The sequence below is a fragment of the Haliotis rubra genome, unplaced genomic scaffold, assembly GCF_003918875.1.
Source record: "Haliotis rubra isolate DU_JTF1 unplaced genomic scaffold, ASM391887v1 Scf1584, whole genome shotgun sequence".
In the NCBI taxonomy this organism is placed as follows: Eukaryota; Metazoa; Mollusca; class Gastropoda; order Lepetellida; family Haliotidae; genus Haliotis; species Haliotis rubra.
Genome location: NW_025765541.1, coordinates 1 through 22,223, shown reverse-complemented (window position 1 = coordinate 22,223; position 22,223 = coordinate 1). Strand labels below are relative to the sequence as shown.

At 42.2% G+C, this 22,223-nt stretch overlaps 1 protein-coding gene across 1 annotated transcript in view; it reads right to left on the bottom strand.

The window, feature by feature from the left end:
* Positions 1–21,408, bottom strand: part of LOC124271198 (dynein axonemal heavy chain 8-like) — a gene marked incomplete at its 5' end in the record, with an annotated part of 107,967 nt that extends 86,559 nt beyond the window's left edge. The window contains 16 exon segments of the mRNA XM_046706279.1: positions 394–555; positions 952–1,086; positions 1,402–1,509; positions 1,991–2,077; positions 2,990–3,177; positions 11,571–11,749; positions 12,162–12,334; positions 13,024–13,248; positions 14,030–14,191; positions 15,917–16,021; positions 16,288–16,390; positions 16,814–16,977; positions 17,913–18,085; positions 18,845–19,033; positions 20,547–20,674; positions 21,284–21,408. Of these exon segments, the coding sequence (XP_046562235.1) occupies positions 394–555; positions 952–1,086; positions 1,402–1,509; positions 1,991–2,077; positions 2,990–3,177; positions 11,571–11,749; positions 12,162–12,334; positions 13,024–13,248; positions 14,030–14,191; positions 15,917–16,021; positions 16,288–16,390; positions 16,814–16,977; positions 17,913–18,085; positions 18,845–19,033; positions 20,547–20,674; positions 21,284–21,408 (2,406 nt within the window).
* Positions 21,409–22,223: the final 815 nt, after the last annotated feature.

Below are 22,223 nucleotides of genomic sequence, written 5' to 3'. Positions count from 1 at the left end.
GTGTCCAAAAAGCTGTTTTCAGAAAATTGAACATTAGCGAAACAGTAAAAACGTAACAGCAATAATCAGAAATATGACAGCAGCCTGTAAATAATCACATCAAGAATGAGACAATGCAGTGATTGATATGGCAAGCAATGACCTATGCCAATGGCACAAGGAAAAGCTGTCAACTTTGCAACAGAGTCTTGACCACCATAGGCTGCTGTTGAGCAACACTAACCTGACATCCGTACCTGGTTGAAATAACTGTAATGTCTCCAGCTTTGGTAGGAAGCTGCCACTAATATGAAACACCCATGAATCATTACACTATGGTCTAGAAAATAACAGCTTAATAGATAGTTGTGAATATAAGAATGCTCTATTTCATGCTGACACACCACCACTCACCTGCACAACTTTCAGATTCCAGGAAGGATGGTTGATGAGCATCATTTCATCTACTTGGTTGGCAATAGCAACCTGTAGGTCAGCATATGAGGCACTGTCCAGTACAATGCCAGGGAACAAGTCAGCGATCAAACTCAGGAACAAAGGTTCATCCTCATCAACCTGAATCAAACTTTGTTACATGTACCATCCTCAATTATCCAGTGTTACATTTCCTTATTTTATCACAAATACCTTGGACCCAATTGCCAACAGTTACGTTTTGAGGCTGCATGTTTCTAGAAATAGCCATCTAATCAAATACTTCCTATGAGTGAGAAAATTATCTCATGCCATTGACATTACTTGCAAAGTATGGGCAGATAGGATCAGGATATAGAATGGAGATATAACAAATGAAAATGGTGAAGTATATATAAATGAAAAGTGCATTACTAATGATGCCACATTAAACTGAAAATCCATTTTTGGGCTGCTTTAACCAAATGTTTAGGCATAGACTGTGATAATAATGGTATCACATTCTGTCATAACTTCCCTATATCAGTGTGTGCTCACCAGTTTGGACAGGTTCATGTCTCTCAACACTCTCATCACAATTGTACTCTCTGTATCATTGGGTCGAGACCTCTTCTGTGCACCAAGTGTTCTAAGAACGGACAAGATGTTCCGCAGACCAAAATCATAGTGAACCTACAACATGCGACAGTTAATATGCTGAAAACATGGACGTTCGCAAAGGGACCTTGGAATTACCTAGCAATATTCCAGATAGATAAGAGGAGACCTGTACATAAAAAGTCTGGGTCCCATGCACCAGTGTTTGATAATTATAATGAGCAACATAACATGGAGATGGGTATGATGACATGCATCAACCCTTCCAATTTATGATTATATGCAAGAGTGTCGCAAACAGATACTAACAAAAGTCCCAACAGGGATGCAGAAAGAAAAAAAATATATGTTTGATTGCAATAGTTATTTTCTCATTTTAATAGATGTTACCTGTTTGGAGAGCTGTTCCTCACACAGCTTGTAGAGTGTGTAGAACTTCTGGGCCAAGATGATATTTTCTATGAAACCACATGCAGCCAATTTCACCCTCATGATGATCTGCCAACACAACTCAATTTTAACTCAAAGTAATGGTGTGTTTCAATGAAAACATTTCTTTTTTGAAATTTAATGACTGAATATTCTACACAACTAGCAGGTTAAAAGTATTATCTGTGGGTACATTGTCAGCACAGGGACATATCTGCCAGGTACATTTTGTTTCTTTCAGCGTTGACTTTCATCCAGTACACATGCAATAAGGTTTCAAATTGTGTTTTACATCATCAAAGTATAAAACTTGCCACAATGATAGTTCATAACATGGGCAATGAACCAGAACTACTAATTTCCATCAACCAAGTTGACCATTTCTTAGAAATATTTTCTACCCTTTACAGTCAAAGGGTCTCCTGATCTATCTGCATAAACACTCCTGTACAAGATCACGCCATATCCTAATTCAAATTTTACTGTGTCCCGTTTTCGACAACTTAAACATGATAAAACTCCACATTTCTTTTTTTTATTTCCAACATACCTGTCTGTCTGGAACCATCATAGAAACTGTTCTGAACTGTACTTTCAAGTTTTCTGGCAGCTCCTGTCGACCTGCATAACCAGGGTTCTGAAATAATCAAATAATCAAGTCTAAATATGACAATTGTATTTGCTCAGGATAGACAATCGACAGTGCTCTGTTTTCTGTCTGCATGATTGTTGGATATACTAACAGAATAAACAAACAAACAAAAAAACAAGAAAAAATTGTGTCCAGGGACACGGATGCCCCGCTGCTGTAGGAAGAGTTCTCTACACTGAGTGTGCTCTGGTGATTAATTTCTACTAAATAAATATCATGGTTGATTATAAAATAAATACGAACAGGATGAATAGAACCAAATTCAACGAAGTTCAAACATCTGTAGAAGTGTCAAAATTAAGAAATTGGATGAACAAGGTATGAGATGCACACCTTTAGAGTACAAATGAAACACACATAGAAGCTCAATCAATTCTGTTAAGCAGCTTTTGTGGAGAAGTGGATAGACTTCATCCCGTCATACAGACGGACACAGAGGGTAACCCTATATGCCCCCAGCCATATACGGCGGGGGCATAAACAAGATTAATTAATTTTACACATGTGACATCACATAACATGACCTCACATTATTTAATCTTGCCCTGTTACAAAAAATTGCATAAAAATATTATTGTGCATTGAATTATATGTTTGAGAAAACTAAATGATACTGTCCATAAACCGTATTCAGTATACAACAATGATACCACATAGCATGGAGAACAAAGTTATTTATCCTGACCTTTCTGCAGAAAAAGCTAGTAATACTTTCTGTATAGGACATTTTCAGTTTTGAAATCATGTTAACAGTGACCACTGAGTCACTCATAATATTAAACAGATTCAGTTAGACTCTTAAATTTGTTATATTCCTTTGGGTGCAATGTCAAAATGCCTTTGAAATAAGAAATTTAGATCTGAGTCCAAAAAAAATGCATTCCTTTTCTTGGTTACCATTGTAAGAAATATTCCAAATTCTGGATTCAGTTCCACATTGTCTCCATCAGTGAAGATGAACTCCTTTTTCCGTTCTTTCTTGGCTGTGAGAACAATGTAGATCTGCTGGGCTGCCACGGACAACACAGGCAGCTCAATTCTGTTGAACTCGTCAAAACATCCCCAGGAACCTGACTGTGCTAGACCTATATGTCAATGAAGAATCAATGTAAACATCAAAAATATTTATGTTATAGATAATCTTGTGGCTTGGTGAGGATCTTTACAAGTATTTAGAAGCTGGATATTACATCACAATAACATATCACTTTCACTGCATAATGACAAATATTCTTTGTCACACTTAGCAGGGATTGTTGTACCTCTAATTTTGAAGAAAAAAACCCCAGTGTTTATGGAGACTATTCACTATTCAATCCTTCACTGTGTTTGTATTTGCATACAAAACACATTATACTTTTATGGAAAGAAATGAAAAATTTAACCTACAACTTCTTAAAGGCTTTTGACATTTCTATTCAGGTATAAATATTCAAACAAATCTGATATTGTGAGTTTGGTGGTGGCAAATATCATCAGTACATTTTCAGGATTTTATTTACTTTTCACTGAACATTCATAAAAATCTTTAAATCTTTTTGAAATTGATCTTGACAGCAGAAAATAAGCCAATCTGAAAGCCTGCTATTTGTTGAGACTGTCTTTTTTATGGAATAATGACACAATCATGTTCAATCATCTATTACATGCCTCACCAAAGTATCCTGAATTGGACAGGTTCCAAAAATCGAATTTTCTTATTTACAGTTTTCAAAATGTATCTGCCCAAGGGAAAAGTGGCAGGTCTTTTTTGAATATTCCAGTCATATGATGCCAGCCTGTAAACAACATCCCTGCAAGATATTCCAATGACTTATATTATGTGCAACTATTCCTCCCTGGGATATGATGACACTGCTATCACTTAAGTCATCCTGGCAGAGGAGACGATCCATCAAGCCGCTGCTTATATAGTATGACCAGAAATTATTGAGAATTTTAGGAATATGTTTAATTGGATTTCTAGTATAAACAACCTTGACCAGCTATCAAGTGCTTAGTTTCATTCAAAAGAGACAACTCCGTTAATCCTTTTTCATTAGTTTGTGAAGAGATATCCCCCTTTGTTTACTTGCTAGCAGACGACATTTTCAGTGATCCTCAGTATGGATGATTTAGAGAAGAGGAAGTTCATTTTAGAGTATTATAACAAGGACATCAGATCAGCTAAAGCGATTTCAAGTAGAACAGGCATCCCTTTGTCCACTGTTTATCGTGTTTTGAAAAATATTGCAAATGGATATGGCATTGAGCACCAGGGAGGCGCAGGTAGGCCCAGAAATTGACTGTCGGTGACAGGAGGCGGCTTGGTATTCTTGTTTCTAAAAACAAACGAAGGAGTTTAGAAAACTTAAGGCTGGATATGATTGATAGAGGAACTGTGGCTGTCTGTAAGCAGACAATTAGAACTGAGGTGCATGCAATGGGTTGGCAAAAAAGTCGAGGAATTCCATCACCGATCATGAAACCTGAACAAAAGGAGCGAATGTTGAACTGGTGCTTACAGCATAGACATTTTACTGGGACAATGTGATTTTCTCACATGAAAGTTCTGTGTGGCTGTTTCCTAATACACTGAAATTCTGGACCAAACAAACTGAAAATCTTTGTATCAGCGCCCAAAGTACTGTCCGAAATTTAACCAAACCTGAAGAGGTTTTCAATTCTTTGAAAAGAGTCGTCCTTGGGGTACATATTATGCATTTTCCGGCTGAAAAATGTCCTGTGACAGTTGTATCAATGTTTTTTGAATAAAAAGATTGAACAATAAATAAACTCTTTTATTTATTATACGGCCCCTACCTCAAGGAGTTACCTCCCGTTACGCATGCGCACCAACTGGGTAGGCTCCTAGACCCGTATCATCATTCCTTCTGCTGAATAAATCAGTGAACAGAATTGCGGGGAGGCGGGAGGCCCTACCCCAAGGACGACTCTCTTCAAAGAATTGAAAACCTCTTCAGGTTTGGCTAATTCTTTTTCAGAGAGATCGTCCTTGGGGTACATATTATGCATAAACACAGACTCCCAAAGACCGGAGGCCAGGGAGGAGGGAATTCTGTCCAAGCACACACAAATATAGCGATCGTATCATGGAAAAAAATTGAACAGACGCCATAACACTCACCTGTCACTTGTCCCAGTTTCGCTTCCGCGAGAGGCATTATGGGAGGGGAACTGACAGGGAGGAAGTGTACTCAAAGACGACCTCCATTTAGCATAGTGAGACAACGCACGTGGTGCGAATGTCAACAAAGCCCCAACAAAGCCCCACCCACCATGTGTCTATTAGTGAGCACCGTAGGGGGGAATGTAAATACCGCTCACATTCGACAAATAACTCCTGAGAGAATCGAAAGGGGGTACATGTAGTTAGCTCACAGTAGCAGATATGTCAATAATACGCAATTATTGTACAGCAGCGTCAAAACAAACCAATAAACCAAGACTCACTCGGTCAGGGTGGCAGGACACTGTCCACTGGAGAGAACAGAACGGCCAAAGCTTCGCCGCGATTACGGGAATGTGTATCGAGCTGATAGTGCCGTATAAACGTGCTTGGCGGCTCGAAATAGCGGCAGAGCAGATCTCTTCAATGGGGAGTGCCGATGCAAAAGCTTTGATGCGGCTACTGCCCTGACCGAGTGAGCCTTCAACCCCTCAGGGGAGGCTTGCCCTTAGCCTGATAAGCGGCACAAATACATCGAAACTAGCCAGCGAGACAAAGTCTGCTTGCTCACTGGCACACCAGCCTTCCGCCACCATAACAACAGAACAGCTGGGTACCCGTCGCGGATTCCCTGCGTTAAGTTTGATATAGACTTTGGCGTCTTCACGGACATCCAACGGGTGAGTGCTCAGTAGGAGTGGTCCCGATGTGGAAGGCTGGGTAAGAGTAGGAAGTTCGATAGGAGCTGTCACATGGAAGCGTGATCGACCTTCGATCGGGTAAGTATCTGGGAGGCGAATACTGACACGATCCGTGTGAAACACAGTCAGCGCCCGGGTCGGACGACATAGCATGTAAATCGCCGACCCTACCTCCAGATGTTACCGCCACCAGAAAACAGCTTTCCAAGTTAACAACTGAATGGAAATAGCCGATAGGTGTGAGAAAGTTGGACCGGACAGCCAATCGAGCACAATTGACAAATCCCCAGGTGGACTGGTTCGCCTGGCGCCGGTCGAATCCGTTCAGCAGCCAGCAAAGCGCCAGCGAGGGGTGCTGCCCCAGAAGAGCACCATCGACAGGGGTGTGAAAAGTGGAAATAGCGGTGGAGTAGCCACGAATGGTCGAAGCCGCCAGGCCTTCTTCCAAACGAGCTTGCAAAAACTCCAATACTCGGACTAAATCCGCAGAAAAGGGATCTGCAATGCCCCTATCTGAACACCAGCGCCGCATAGCGGGACCACCTATCCTCGTACTGAACGTTTGTCGAATCCCCTCCGAGCCAGAATTTCGTGTCTGCAACTGCTGCAGGAATTCCGCGTGCCTCGAGGTTAGACCTGACAGAGGCCAAGCCACCCACTGAATCCGTGGATTTGGGTGGGCGCCCGTTCTGAGTGAGAATGTCCGGTCGTAAAGGTAATAGAACAGGAGGCTGAGCCAGAAACCTGAGAATTACCGGAAACCAGCTCTGTGGACGGCAAAGCGGTGCCAGTAGCACAAGTAGCCGAGCTGGCTGGGTGGACAGCTGTGAAAGGACACGGGGAATGAGTGGTAGCGGCGGGAACGCCTGAGAGCACTTTGCCCGTCAATCCAGCAGGAAGGAGTCGGCAGCCAACGCCTCTGGGTCGGTATCCGAGAGCAGAACACGGGTGTCTGATGCTTCCGCCCGGACGTAAACAGATCCACCTGGAACGACCCGCACAACTGGGAGATTACTCTGAAAATCTGCCTGTCGAGCATCCACTTTCGTCGCGGGGCCAGGATCCGGCGAGAGCGCATCTGCTCGCCGCGCTCCAGCCCCGGAGATAAACAGGGAGTACCTGACAGTCGCACTGATCGCACCAGAGGAGAAAGTCCCACGCCTCCCGGAGGAGCGCTGGGGACACCGTGCCTCCCTGCTTCAGGATGTACGACATGGCCGTCTGGTTGTCCAACTGAAGACGGACTACCTGGCCACGGACATGCTCTCTGAAGCGCTCGAATACCAACCGCACAGCTCTCAGTTCCAACACGTTGATGTGAAGGTGGGCTTCGGCTTCGGACCAGAGTCCGGACGCCGACAGACTGCCCAGAACACCCCCCCAGCCCGTGAGGGACGCATCGGTCTGAACTGTGAGAGCTGGCGTCGGGATTTCCAAGGGGATCCCCCTGGTGAGATTCCCGACATTTGTCCACCACTGAAGGTGAGGTGTCAACCACTCGGGGACTGTGAGACTGCGCTCCAGATCCTCCGTGTGAGTCCACAGCCGAGCCAAAGCTTGCTGTATAGGACGCATCCTCAACCGCGCCCGCCACACTACAGAGATCGTCGCCGCCATATGGCCCAGTAGACGGAGCCAAGTCCGTGCTGGTGCCTGGGGCTGGGAGAGGAATGAAGATACCATCTCCCGAACTCTGGTGATCCGGTCGGGCGACAAGGAAACAAGATCCTTGTTCGTTTGGAATCGCAGCTCCAAGAAAACCAAGTCCTGGGTGGGTACCAGGTCGGATTTCTTGAGGTTGATTATCCACCCCAGTCGAAGTTAGAATGTCTATCACTGTGTGCGTAGCATCTAGACTTCGCTGGCTGTGTTAGTGCTTCGAGCAACCAGTCGCCGAGGTAAGGGTAACAACGCCTTCCTTGCGAGCGGCGGGGTAGCCGGACTAACATGAGCTTGGTGAACACCCTTGGGGCAGTCGATATGCCGAAGGGGAGCACCCTGAATTGGTAACACATCCCGTCGTAAGAGAACCGAAGGTACTGCTTGAACGATGGATGTATGGGCACATGCAGATACGCATCCTTTAGGTCGATTGACGTGAGCCAATCGCCAGGCTGAACAGATGAGATCACCGAGCGCAGTGTCTCCATCTTGAAGGATGGTACTTGTAGCATGCGATTCAACCCCTTGAGGTTGAGAATCGGACGGAACCCGCCGTCTTTCTTCGGGACGAGGATGTACGTGGAGTAAAATCCCGCCTGTTCCTCTCCCGGTGAACTTCGTCGCGCAATATGTCCGCCCTTGCCTGACATGACGGCACCGGAGTGCGGCGTATGCCGGTGAAGTCGGGCGGACCTCGCTTCCACAGTGGTAAATGGCCGATGCTGACCGTGGCCAGCACCCAAGCATTGTTGGTAGCCTTCTCCCATTCTGGCAGGAATAGAGAAAGGCGGCCTCCCACTGGGATATGGGGTAGGAGCGCGTGCGTTGTCCCGAGTAGCGGAGCTGACTGGGTGTGACACACGGCTTGAGCGGCAGCCTGATGGGTTAACGGGAGGTCGGGGCAGACCTCCCAGCGCGCCAGCGAAAGGCTGGGAGCTAGTCGAGGACTGCTCCTTGCCCCTTCCCTTGGCAGACCTGCTCCTCCGCCTACCCTACCAAGCGGCCGAAGCCAGCCGGCAGACTTCGGGTGTAGGCTGCACTCCGGCGGAGGAAGGTGGAACGGGAGCGCGGGGGCGAGACACCCGCGGGTGATCCAACAAGGCCTTAGAGTCCTTGAAGGAGGTAGCTGCAGCAGCAGCCTCCCGTATGACCTGCTGGGCCCCTGGAAAGAGGGTCGCTCCCAGACGGAAAGGGAGGGCCAGCAAGGTCTGCTGCGTCGCTGCCGAGTACCGAGACGTCGACAGCCACAGCCTGCGCATCCCCATGACTGCGCACATCACCGTCCAACGCAGCAGACCTCAAAGAGTCGCCGAGGTGTGCCTGAACTTCCGAGCTGACGGAGCAGCACGACATCTTGTGAAACGTCGCCAGCATGCCCTCCGCCTCCAGGGCCGACCTCTGAATCGAGGAGAGGTAGGCCTGCGTGGACCACCACCCTGACCTGCTGCATAACGTTCCGGTAGACCTCCTCGTAGGTCCGTGCGTGTGCTGCAGGGAGCTCCAGCGAGGGCAAGCGGTGGAGTGAGGCGCCTTGCCGAGCAGCCGGAGCTGCTCCGAGGAAGCTGAGCCTCCCCAGGGCGCGGAAGTGAACACGCACTCGTCAACGATGGGAACAACGAACAGGGAGTCCTCCCCAAGTTGGTACCTCCGTGCATCTAAGTCCGCAAGTCGAACCGAACACGGGTACCAGACGAGAGGGGCTCGACCACGTCCTGAACCAACGAAGGCAGAATGCGGAGCTGCGTCTGCGAGGGCTGCCGAGGGGCAAACGCCTCGCCTGGCAAGCGGAACTCAGCCGAGTCCGGCGGCCAACAGGCACCACGCGGCTTGGGTAGGCCCCTCGGCAATTCTTTGCCGGACCTCCCGCAGAGCCGGCAAAACGAAACCTCCGCCATGCTCCTCTACCTCCCCAAGCTCCATTGACTCGGCGCCGAACCCCGAAGTCAGAGGCTGGGTCTCCTCCGAAGGGACCCTAACCCCGACCCGGTGGGCGGCCTAGCGCTAGGGAAGCACAGAGAGGAAGAGCAGACAGAGCTCCCACGCCGGCGCCTGAAAGCGTGCACGGACCCAGTCCCGAGACGCTGGAGGCACACCAGGCAGAACTGGTGCCTCCGCCTCATGGGGCGGAGTGCGCAGGACCGGAACACCAGGAATACTCAACGGTCCCTGCGCCAACTCCGAGGAGGGGGACTGGGGAGCACCTCTCCTCGGGGCAGCCGAGGCATCTGGACCCGAAGCCAGAGGCAACGGGTCTACAGATGCCTCAAGGCTGAGGGATCGAGAGCCGAGCCCGGGCGATCCCACCCTGACTCTCCGCCCCCGTCCGAGTGAGCGAGGAACTCCTGGCGGAGACCTCCAACAGACTCACCTAACGAGGGACTTCACAGAGACCATATGCTGCTGAAACAATTTGTCCATTAGTGTCATATCAAAACCACCAGTACTAGCGGGAGAGGGGGTTTGGCTTCGGGATTTTTTTCCCTTACGTGACTGTTTCTTAGTCTTAGACGGGGGACCTCGGCCAGTTCCCCACCCGCCTCACGCATCTCTTTGTAAAATAGCGTGTCCGCCGCCCTCCGCTTTTGGGCCGGGGAAACCCCAAGACATATGGTACATGTGTCCGCATCATGGCCAGTCTTTTCTAGACAGGCGACGCGACTGGTCATGCCTGTCGGCCCGTGGAATGCTCTGTCCACAGACCGAACAGGATGAAAAGGCCTGAAAGCAAACACGCAAGCATGTAGCTAACGGCGGGACCAGCAGCATATATACACGTAGAAAACATTGAAAAATACGCGAAGGCTACCACGGAAAGTAATAGTTGGTTCAATACGCAATATTACGACCACATGGCACGCTAAACTTCCCGCCATGGCAGAGCAACACGTCGCGTAAACCACGGGAAAGTTCGCGTAATATAATATAATACAAAGTCACAATTATGAAACAACCAACTGTAAAGCTTTACTGTTCCTTTTCATAGGCAAATAAAGACCATACATACAGGTGGTGTCTCAGACATAGTCGTTTTCTTTTTGAAGAAAGTTCAGCACTGTACGGCTCATGAATTCTCTAGCGACTGTTCATGGCAGTGACAGCAGAAGGAATGATGATCACGGGTCTAGGAGCCTACCACCAGTTGGTAATACGCATGCACAATGGGAGGTAACTCCGTGAGGTAGGGGCCGTATAATAAATAAAAGAGTTTATTTATTGTTCAATCTTTTTATTCAAAAAACATTGATACAACTGTCACAGGACATTTTTCAGCCGGAAAATGCATAATATGTACCCCAAGGAAGATCTCTCTGAAAAAGAACTAATGTGTGGGGTGGCATATCTGTGTTTGGGGCAACGCCCCTCTGTGTATTTGAAGGGAATATGAACAGTGATCGGTACACAGATGTTCTTGAGGGACATTTACTTCCATCTGCTCACGTGTTCTATGGAAATATTTTGGATTTTCCAGCAGGACAACGACCCAAAACATCGTTCAAAGCATTCACGGGATGGTTTCGGACCCAAAATATTACATTATTAGATTGGCCAAGCTATAGCCCTGACCTAAATCCAATAGAAAATGTTTGGGCACTTATGAAGGAAAGTGTCAATAAGAAAAAATCTGACAAATATTGCTGAAATGAAAGAAGAGGTGGTCTGATATTGGGACAGCATGGACCACGACTTTCTAACTTCTTTGATCAGTAGTATGCCCTGCCGCATTGAAGCCTGCATGGCTGCCCATGGTGACTTGACAAAATACTAACTGTTCACCTGTCTTTGAATCTGGAGTTATGTTCTGCTAATATTCACATTTAATACGTGAGTAATGAGTGAAAAAATATATAAAAAATTACAATCTTTAAATTCTCAATAATTTCTGGTTGTACTGTACCTAACATGGAACTTTGTCATGCCTCAGGGTCTATTTGTATTATATTCAAACCTTTGTAGATACGTCCAAGTCCTCTGAAGTCCATCTGATCAGAACAGTTAAACACAACGACATATTTGCCGAGAGCCTTGCCCATGTCTTTAGTTGTCTCTGTCTTGCCAGTTCCAGCAGGTCCTGCAGGGGCACCTCCCATAGACATCCCCAGAGCTTGGGCTAGTGTGATGTAACACCTGCAGTACCAAAAGAGCAGTATCAACACCCTCATCGTATTTCCTATCACAATATAATCTGGATCAATTTGTCATCTTACTTTCATCATGAGGCTGTTTTTGAATGTCACAGTGCCACAAGTCAATGTCAAATTAAATGTTTCTTTCATTATTTAAACATATTACTCCAACACATTTCATCTCTGTGGGCTGGCTTGCATTTCATGACAATGACAAATGGACTGATAAAGTGAAAACAGACTTTAATGCTTATTTTTAGTGGTTGCTTTGAAATCAATCTTAAAGAACTTTTGAAATTAAAAAAAAGATAACAATGAAGACTTGCAGTTTGTCATGGGCACTTCGTTTGGAATCCTAGATAAGTCCTCGGAAATTTTCACTAAACAGTACAATTTGAGAGATATGTTGTTACCTGTCAGTTAGAGGGGTAATGACCAGTCTATCAGTACAACCAAGGAACTCGTTTTGGTAGATGTTGTCTACATCAGTGATCTGTACAATACACTGGTCAGTCTCCTCCTTGAAGTAGAATCTTGCTTGTTTCAACCACTCAAAATCAGAAGGAGTCTTGATATGAAGTTTCACCTACAAATACAATATCCTCTTAGTTAAAAGGGCACAGAGTATCACATAGGTATCAGGGGTTTTGTGTCAGGCAAACTTTCTAATTAGACAATCAGTGTCAAAGTTGTTATATTCTCTGTAAGAGAACCACTCAGAGGTTTTCGTAAATCTGTGTTGAAAATGAACTTAAATTAGTATAGCCAAATGGAATTAATAAAGGCTCATTATAGAGACTGTTTTGGATACTATGTATGTGTTAAATGCCATGGCAACTTCAAAATTTGGTGTTCCCTTTCATATTGTTTCGAAATTCTTCTTTGAGAGGCATTTTAGAAGTTGTATAGATGAAGGAAAACCAAGTTCTATGGATAGTCAACTTCTTTATTTCAATGAGTCGTTTCGGTGTAGGTACTAACACCGCTATCAAGCAAGTGATGATGGACTTAATTGCCATGTCTCCATGTAGACAGCGGATAACTTCTTTGAGAGGCATTATCACTTGCTTGATAACGATACCGCAATTAGTACCTACACTGAAACGTCACACTCATTGCAATAAAGAAGTTGACTATCCATAAAACTTGGTTTTTCTGTTTCGGAAATGTTTTAAACAGCAGACCTGTGACAAATCTTCACCAAGCAATCCAGGGACTGACAGACTTGTATTAATTCTGAAGTGAGAATTTACAACTGTAAGGCAGGTTACTAACCAGATCATCAAAGATGTCTCGTTGATGCACATGGATGGTAACAAGAGTCTCGTACTTGATTCTCTCCACCTTGGTCAAGTCATGAGTTGTCTGCTCAATGAGTTTATTCAGGAGGTCAAGGAACTTCTGATTGGTGGTTGGCATAATCTTCTTGTCTGATCTGGCCACTCTCAGAGCATCCTCTGCATCCCTGGTCCACAACATTTGGATACCCAATAAGCCCACCTACAGCAAGGAAACAGCAGTCATGTCTTATGTTTGTTGAGTAACACTGCATTCAGCAGAATTTACATATATATGTAATGGCAGCCTGACTAGGAAGTCTGGACAAGACAAACCAGTGATCGATGTTATGAGAAAAAATATACAATGCTGAAACACAATGACAAGAATACACCAAAGTCTACATGTTTAACTAGACCTGTGAAGGTCCGGGTTAGAATATTGATCTTCAGTAACACATGCTTGTCATAAGAGGAGACTAACGGGATCGGGTGGTCAGGCTCTCTGACTTGGTTGACATATGTCATCGGTTCCCAATTGCGCAGATCGATGCTCATGCTGTTGATCACTGGATTGTCTGGTCCAGACTCGATTATTTACAGACTGCCGCCATGTAGTTGGAATATTGCTGAGTGCGGCTAAAACTAAACACACTCACTCACATGTTTAACTACATGATCGTCTAAGATGTTTCGTACAAGATTGCTGGGGACCAGTTGTCCATGTTGAATCATTTCAAATACATTAATACACTTTACTGATACAATGAAAGTAATTACTAAAATGTAGACAACAGACACAGATACATTGTTCATTGTAACCACAGTTTGCTATACCAATTTAAACTGAAATATAATGTCGAAAGAAAATCAGGTTGCTATATCCGACAGTTTGTTATCAAGGTGGATACAACACACAGTGTGATGCATGAAAACTCAAACTAATCTTACCTTTTCATCAAACTAATAGTTTTGAGTCTCAATCAAGACTGATGATTTGTTACCTGAGCTGGGACTGAGTTAAGGAATCCAAGAAGTTCAAATTCCGGAGCGTTAATGGTCCTGAAAGCATCTCTGATAACACCATGAAGTGATTTCATCTGTTCCCTCAGCAAATCTCCTAGCCATATCTCAACATTTCCCTGGGCTATCACTTTTTTTTCAAGCTGAAAGTAATTGAAACCCAGTGGTTGTAGTCGTGAGCATCAGTATGTGCATTTTGGATACAATGTCATGTGCAAGCAAGTTAACTAGCCTGACCTGATCCAATTAGATTACCGTCTATAAGCCGAATTTTGAGGACCAAAAAAATATGTCTGTAGAAGGGGGTCGTCTTATCTATGAGATACAATTTCACGGAAATACTTTTTAGCTCGCCAGTGCCCTGCCAGGATGATGTTACAGGTTACCGGTACATCTGCCAGTATGTTTGCCACGATTACAGCGTTTATGGTGTGAATGATGAATAAAATACATATTAACCTGTATGTTTTCATTATTTCAGCATATTATTACATATTAGTCATTATGACATTTATCGTACAATCGGGATGAATTCTGGCACAGTCATCAGTAAAATATAATACAGAATACTATTATTTAACCCACAGGAATATATCCTACCATTGTGTAATTTTAATTACAGTTTTTGCTCTATAAATTAATTAAGAATAAGTTTACCGCGTGTATTTGAGCCGAAATAGCACTCAGCTGTGCACATGTTTCCCTGGCCGATCAAGTTCAAACATGCACAATAATATAACAGGATGAATACTGGCCCAGTCATCAGTAAAATATAATACAGAATACTATTTTTTTAACCCAAAGAAATATATCCTAGCATTGTGTAATTCTAATTAGTTTTTGCACTATAAATGTAAAATATATAATCAACACAACAGTTATACGGACCCTCATGAACTAGGTAAGTTGTACGGCACATGGAATGGGGTAAAAAAGCAAGCCATTTAAAATCAAACATTTTTACCGATGTTACTGTAAACTAGCAGTCCATGGAAAACAAGACGGTAATAAGCAAGCCAGTTTGTTGACATGTTATCGTCTAACTACAATATGTATGCGAAACAAAATATATTATCCATTTCCTGTCAACTACACTTCATTTGATGCGTGAGTAGACGCAACATGATTGTGAATTTTTTTAATGATGTGGACCAAAGTTATAATTATTGGTAACCGCCAGTTGTCTGTGGTCTGTGTTTGCCACAATTAGGACCCCATCGCGGGGGGTCGGCTTATGTACGAAACATACTATTTTGACACTGATTTTAAGGGTCAAGTTTGGGGGTCGGCTTATCTATGGGGTCAGGTTATAGACGGTAATATACGGTACACAGGGCATAATGCTTAATGTGATGTCACTTGTCTGTCATGCCACAATAAGGTATATTTCTTGCTGTATTAAATAGTGGCCTGCACATCATGCAATTACATAGTTATCTCCCTTTTCATTCCCCACACTGCTACTTCCAGTTTCTTTTGATGCTAGAGGTATCACATCCTTGCATTTGTTACATTCAATGTTGTGCATGTATAGAGATGCTATGAGATTATGAAGTGATTATATGACATAGTGTGGCAGTGGTAATGGTTGTGAGAGAGATGGCACTTTACTGAGGGCTGAACCGACCACGCCTCTGGGTTAGTGCGTACGCTAATTATATTGGTCGAAACTGTGACTTATAATAACATAAAGATTATTGTATCCTGTGATTCTGGTATAAATTCAACATTTCAGCATCATCCTAACTCCAAAATCCCAATAAATAATCAATGTTATGTCAACACTGAAGCATACCACTGATTTATAATAGTTATGCCTGGCATGTGTTATTTTTTTAAACACCTCACCTAATCCTTTAGAAACATACTATGATTTTTTCCCCTTCTTTGGAAATAACGGCCAGGATTCTGTCATAGTCCTTTTCATGGAACTCCACTTCATTGACATTCTCAAACACCCCTAGCAGGTGAGACTGAAACCCAAACAAGTAGATATTTACAACATATGCATATATATCTTATTCATGATAACATTAACAATTAGAAAGTCATACCAAACATTGCATAAAAACATATGATTTACCTCTCACTGGGCTTAAACTGGTTGTAGAATGCAATTGTCAAGAGTTTTCCAACAATATTTGTTTATAATATTTTCAAAAGATTATTTCTGATGAGTAATAAAACATACCAACATGGAACACAACATACTATATGTTGAGGAGAAAAATCAGTGTACCTGAATTGTGTGAGAATCACTTGCTTGTCCAAGTATTTCCAGCAAAGAGGGATCTGAGATGAAGAAGAACCTGGGAAACACCAGTCTCTTTTTCTCCAAGTACCTGTACAAAAATATTATAGGTGGTCTAAACACAATGTGTCAGAAGTACATTGTTTTAGCTCAAAACACAGCAGTTTTCTCTACACATTTGTTCGTTTACTGGTTATCTAATGCCACACTTAACAACATTCCAGCTATATGATGGCAGTCTAAAGAATCAATCTGGACTTGGAAAATCAGTGACTGATGAACAATGTCTAGGAATTTCAGCATTTAATGACATGCAATCAACAAAGTCATCAAATCATAGAAGTCTCTTTGTGACATTTGAGCAGGAGTAGCTACAAGGTTACACTAGTAAGTCCAAGTTTGCCAGTAATTTCAAACCTTGCAGCTTAAGTATACAATCTGTGCTCAAACCCTACTGTGTGTCATGATCAGCTGTTCATGCCAACACTAGTTTTCTACTGTATGTTTTGTTTACCCTGTGAGAGATTTCTGACACAGCTCTAGCTGCTCCAGCAGATGAGGTAGGAGTTGTCCCATGGTTTCATCCCCAACACAGCACTGAACAACATTGGTGACCTCATGTGCACGCTGCATGATCTTGCCCCATGACTTGTCTATATTCTGGAACCTCTTGGCTTCCTACAACAGAAAGGATAAAATCTACTGGATGGAAACGCATAAATGAAACAACCTAAAAAATGATGCTTCTTTTTAAAAAGTTGATCAAATCATGATTATCCTAATGCCAGATGTGTCTAAAAAGTTTCTGTAACACTGTCTTCTCCACTTGAGTTATAGTAGGAATATATCTAAATCTGCACAGTGGCCAATATTCAGCCCCAGGTCTTTTGCAAATGTCAGCAAATATTCCCTAAGTTGAAAAAATCTTCCCAGTTCAGGATATAAACCGAAAGTAGTAATAGCTGATGTTTTGGTTTTGTTAAATGTAACTTGTATTTCACTGTCTAATTTGATCAAATAACAATCTACTTCTAACATTGCCTGCAGCACAATATTTGGAATACTGTATACATTCATATGTAGTCTTCTAACTCTAATTCTGTTCAACATAAGTAGACATATGACATGTTGTACCTCACTGTAAGAACAGTTAGAACACTATATCAAGTTTAAGAGGTTTTAAAAATGATCTGATGTAAAGCCAAGAAAACAGGTTACAATATCTGTATACCACATGTATACAAACACTGAAATCTGACTAATTTAGAGCCTCACAAGGGGAGGAAGAGGAAAATAAGGCCCTTTATTGCCGTGAGAAATGTCAATTTTTTAACTTCAGGAAAAGTCTGAAAGATTTGGATTTATGCCTAGGTCAAATATGTAAACATGACTAATATGAGAGAAAAGATAAGAATGTTAGAACTTCAAATGGAAATTTAAGTACAAGTAAGTCTGTAACACAAGATGAATGGATTACCACAGGTCTGCAATGTTTTTATGTGCAATTCAACACCACTTTATGTGAGTAATTGATGAGACAAACTGGACCTTGATAACCCCTTTACTTCTAAACAGGGCTATGGTTGAAAATATTCTTTCTATCGTTTCTTTACCTGAGGTAGCTGTTTGGCAATATCTCCACCAACAAAGACAGCTTCCAGGTACACCCAGAGGTTCTGTACAGTCATCCAGTTCTCAAGAATGTCTGTAGTATTGGACAGATTACCAACCCATGTCTGGATGGTTTTCTTGAAGGGTGCATTGTATCTGTCAAATGCAAAATTTCCTGTTATTGTCCATATTTTAAAACTGTGGCGAAGCTTTCAAATGACAAGAAACCTCTCCAAGCGTAAGATTTGTGAAGTAAGACGTGTAAAGAAGAGAGAAAGAGAGAGCAAAAATCTACTTTATAATAGTGAGACTCATGTGAAATATGTGTGAGAGTTAACAGGTTGAGTGAGTGAGTGAGTGAGTGAGAGAGTGAGCAAGCGAGAGAGCGAGCGAGCAGTATTATGCTGCTTTCAGCAATATTCAAGCACTATCAACTGTACTCATGTATATAATTGATTTAACAACACAGACTTTCTGAAGCTTCTCGATACCAGCTGATGAAAAAGGATCAGTTAAAACAAATCAATGTGGGATTAAATACTTCATTATTTAAGTTTTGAGACATAAATCAGAGCCCACAAAAACAGAATTCTGAAAATGTCGAATTACCTGTAATACTAAAAAAACATACTGACATGAAGAATCACAAATATATTTTAGTACTCATCCATATGTTGTATTATGGTATGATAGCCATTCTGGAACTTTTGGAAAAAGAAAGACAAACGAGCATTGAAAAGTACAGATAATGATCTTGTGGTAAAAATAGGATAGGACTTATTGCTTGTTTTAGTTACAGCATAAAACATTGAGAAAAATGTTCGGTTGATTTTGTTAGATATAAATCGTGCACCCCTAAACTGAAGATGTTTTTGTCTGGCATTCAACTTTTGAACTGGTCCCTACAGTACCTGTTGTTGCTAAGCAAGTGAGCTGAGAATCATCAAACTGTCCTCCAGGCGGGAAATGGTCTCTGTCATTATCCACCTCCCTTCAGAAGGAGTTCTCCTCGAAGCCTTAAAGTTGGAAAAAGTGATAGTTCGTCCATTCCAGTCACTGATCACTGCCTTAAGTTTGGCTTCAATATCCTTCTCCTTCACAGCTGAGAGGATGCACACACATCCTAGAGAATCAACACTTATGGTTACAGCAATTATTTCTCAAGTGTAAAAATATTTGAGAGAAATCAACATGCTGGTCAGGAACACCATCAAACTGGGAAAGTCTGCTTTCTTCACTATTATTATTCATGTTGGCAACATCTATTCACATTGAAAAGAATTACTGGAGAATTAAAGTCATGCGATTGTTGCAAAATGGTGACACCCAACAACGAACAAATACTAGGGCAAAGGTTTACGCATGGCAGCATTTTTTTAATTTGTCATGATTAAAAGTTGGTAATTAAAGCAATCAAACATTGTGAATTTGTTGTGTTTTGCCTTATAATAAAGCATTAACTCGATTATGATTTTTTCTGTTAAAGAAATTCTTACGTACGCAATATAATGCAATACATGCTCGCCAATATATGCTTTTAAGCATCGTAATATAAATATAAAAATTCTCAATAAGCAATACACACCTACTTGGAGGTCTACAAGCTTTATATGTATACATATATTATATTGGAACTGGCAACTTTAGGCATGGGATCAACACAAAATAGTACTTGAATCATTTTCTTCAGTAAGAGAAGTGTAATCCCAAATATAAAATCTCTTACATTTGACCATCTCAGAATGACATTATGTATTTATCACTTTAGTCAGAACTTATAAATTTTACATGCTATCTCCAGGTATGACGATTACGGCTGCGCGCACCATCAAATATAAAACACATAATGTTTATCAACATTGTAAAATAAACACATTTGCAGCCAGAGGTGGAAGCTCTCCCAAAGTGAAGTTTCCCACTTGTGTGTCACCCTGGAATGTGATGGCATGTGATAACTGAATTCACTGGGGCTTGCAGAAGGTTAAAAAAATGAACTAAAGAAACAAATCTGTTCTCCAATTGAGATCAAACTTTTATCTAATACTTGATATACTCATTTCACCTTAACTAAATGGCATGTTTTAAAATTTGGGATTAACAGAAGATAGGACAGCTTATAAAGAAAAATATTCATACAATGAAAAGTTCACAAGATTAGAAATCAAACCAAGCCTCTTCTGTCAGATGAAAATGTTTCGTAAAAGGCCAGACTGTATATATAACTCTATGTCCTAACAATGACAATCCACACACACAGCCCCCATTCATGCCTTACATTCTAAATGTCACCAACTGCCATTCACACAAATGTGCAGTGGCTCCAATTTATCTCCCTTACATGAGTCTCTCAGATCCTATCCAATAAGGAAAAGACATTCATTTTGTGTTTTCCAGTAAACATATTATTCTAGCAATAAGATGCAAAAGACTATTGATGAACATACACAGCTAATGCAAATAAGCCATCCAAACATTTTCAATCTGATGAAGTAAATGTCAAGGGAACTTGTCTACCTACTTCAATCTCCTCCTTGTATTTCAGTAGAGGGAGCCTTCATGATGTCTCTCAGTGTAAAGTTATCTGAGTCAAAGTCAAATGTGTGTCCTGTGAGTTTAGCTATTCTGTGTCCCAGTGCCTTTTCCTTCATTAGCCTTGTTAGCCATCAGCTCAACAAAGGGACATGACTCACTGAAGTCATCAATCTTTTTCTTCAAATCTAAAAGCGCCTGCCATTCTTTCAGACCTTTAGGAAGGCGGCGGCATCTACAAGGAACAAGTGATTCTTATATGAAACCATAAAGGCTATTTCCATATTACCTTAAAAGAAGTAGCCCTGAAACATTACAAACAATAAGGTAATTTTCACATAAAATGTTACAAATGTTTGGATTTGATATGATTGTATTTATCAAGAGATTTTGATCTCACAATGACAACTTATAACAATTTCAAAAAAAGAAAGGATACCAAACACAGTATTTGGTTCCACTGACATCATACATTGTTGCCAAACAGACTGAGAAAAAACTCATGTCAATATCCAGATTTACAGACTGCTGAGGTAACCTTGTGGTACTGAAGCGTAATATCAGCAAAGAAGCAGGGTTTAACTCCCCACATGAGTACAATGTGTGAACCCCACTTTCTATATTCCCTACCATATCCGCCTGGAATGTTGCTAGAAGTTGCATTAAACCCTATTTACTCACTCTTGTGGTGTGGAGCACACCAAAATCAAGGCTACCCATCAAAACATTTACCTGTTCTGGAGGTCCAACAATTCTGAATTGATTTTGTCAATGTCAACCTCAACCCAAAAGGATGTCAAAATATCCACTGATGAGGGTCATGACCGTGTTGTAGAGACCATACAGTTTCTGCAGCAGATTCAACTCCTTCTTCACCTTGACAAGAGCTGGGTGTCTGTGACTGTCAGGCCAAACAGCTGCTCTAGCTGAGTAGATAGAGTACTTGCTCCACAAATCATCAAATTGACTCTGTTGAACAAGACCATATTAGGTAAATGATTCCATTGATGCAGAGTTTTTATTTGGTCAGCAGTCCAAAGTCACGAGTGTAGTTAATTGTTTTTTCTGGTGTATTAAGATAAGCTCAAGCTAATGTATATGCTACAGTTAAAATCTACTGAAAATTCACAGAGGCGTCAGAGGCATCTGAATGTGAACACAACAACTCTATTTTCACTACCTCTACCAACATCTTTGTGGACAAAGCCATTACTATCATATAACATTAGTCAAATTAAAAGGGGCTGTGGTGTGTCACTGAGGCCAAGTAATTCCATGAGACCAGATGAAGACTCATCACCTTCAGATCTATCAATAGTATATCAATATCCAGCAGAAACTTGACTCTTTGAAATCAAGATCTAATTTAATCTTCAATTATCTTTAGTAGTATAATACACAATGGTTGAACTGCGATAGGGACTTACCAAAGGCTTAATTTTTTAAAAATTAAGCCCTTGGTGAGACCTATCGCCGTTCATTGTGTATACTAACTAGTTACATGCAAATTTGTGAAAATTGGTAGAATAGTTTCTGAAATATTTGACTTTTAAGTGAGCATGGGAATTAGGTCGGGAAAGAGGCAAAATGTCCAACTTTTCATAGTAATTAAGTCTTTATTAATCTAATGAAGTCATCGAGAGAGTGTTCCCAATGCCGTTTTGCTATAAGCGTAACCATCTGCCGAGATGCATGCAAAATTTCACGAAAATCGGTCAAATAGTGTAGGAAATAATCACTTTTAGTGAGCAGGCATGGGGTTGGTTACGTGAAGGCTATCAATC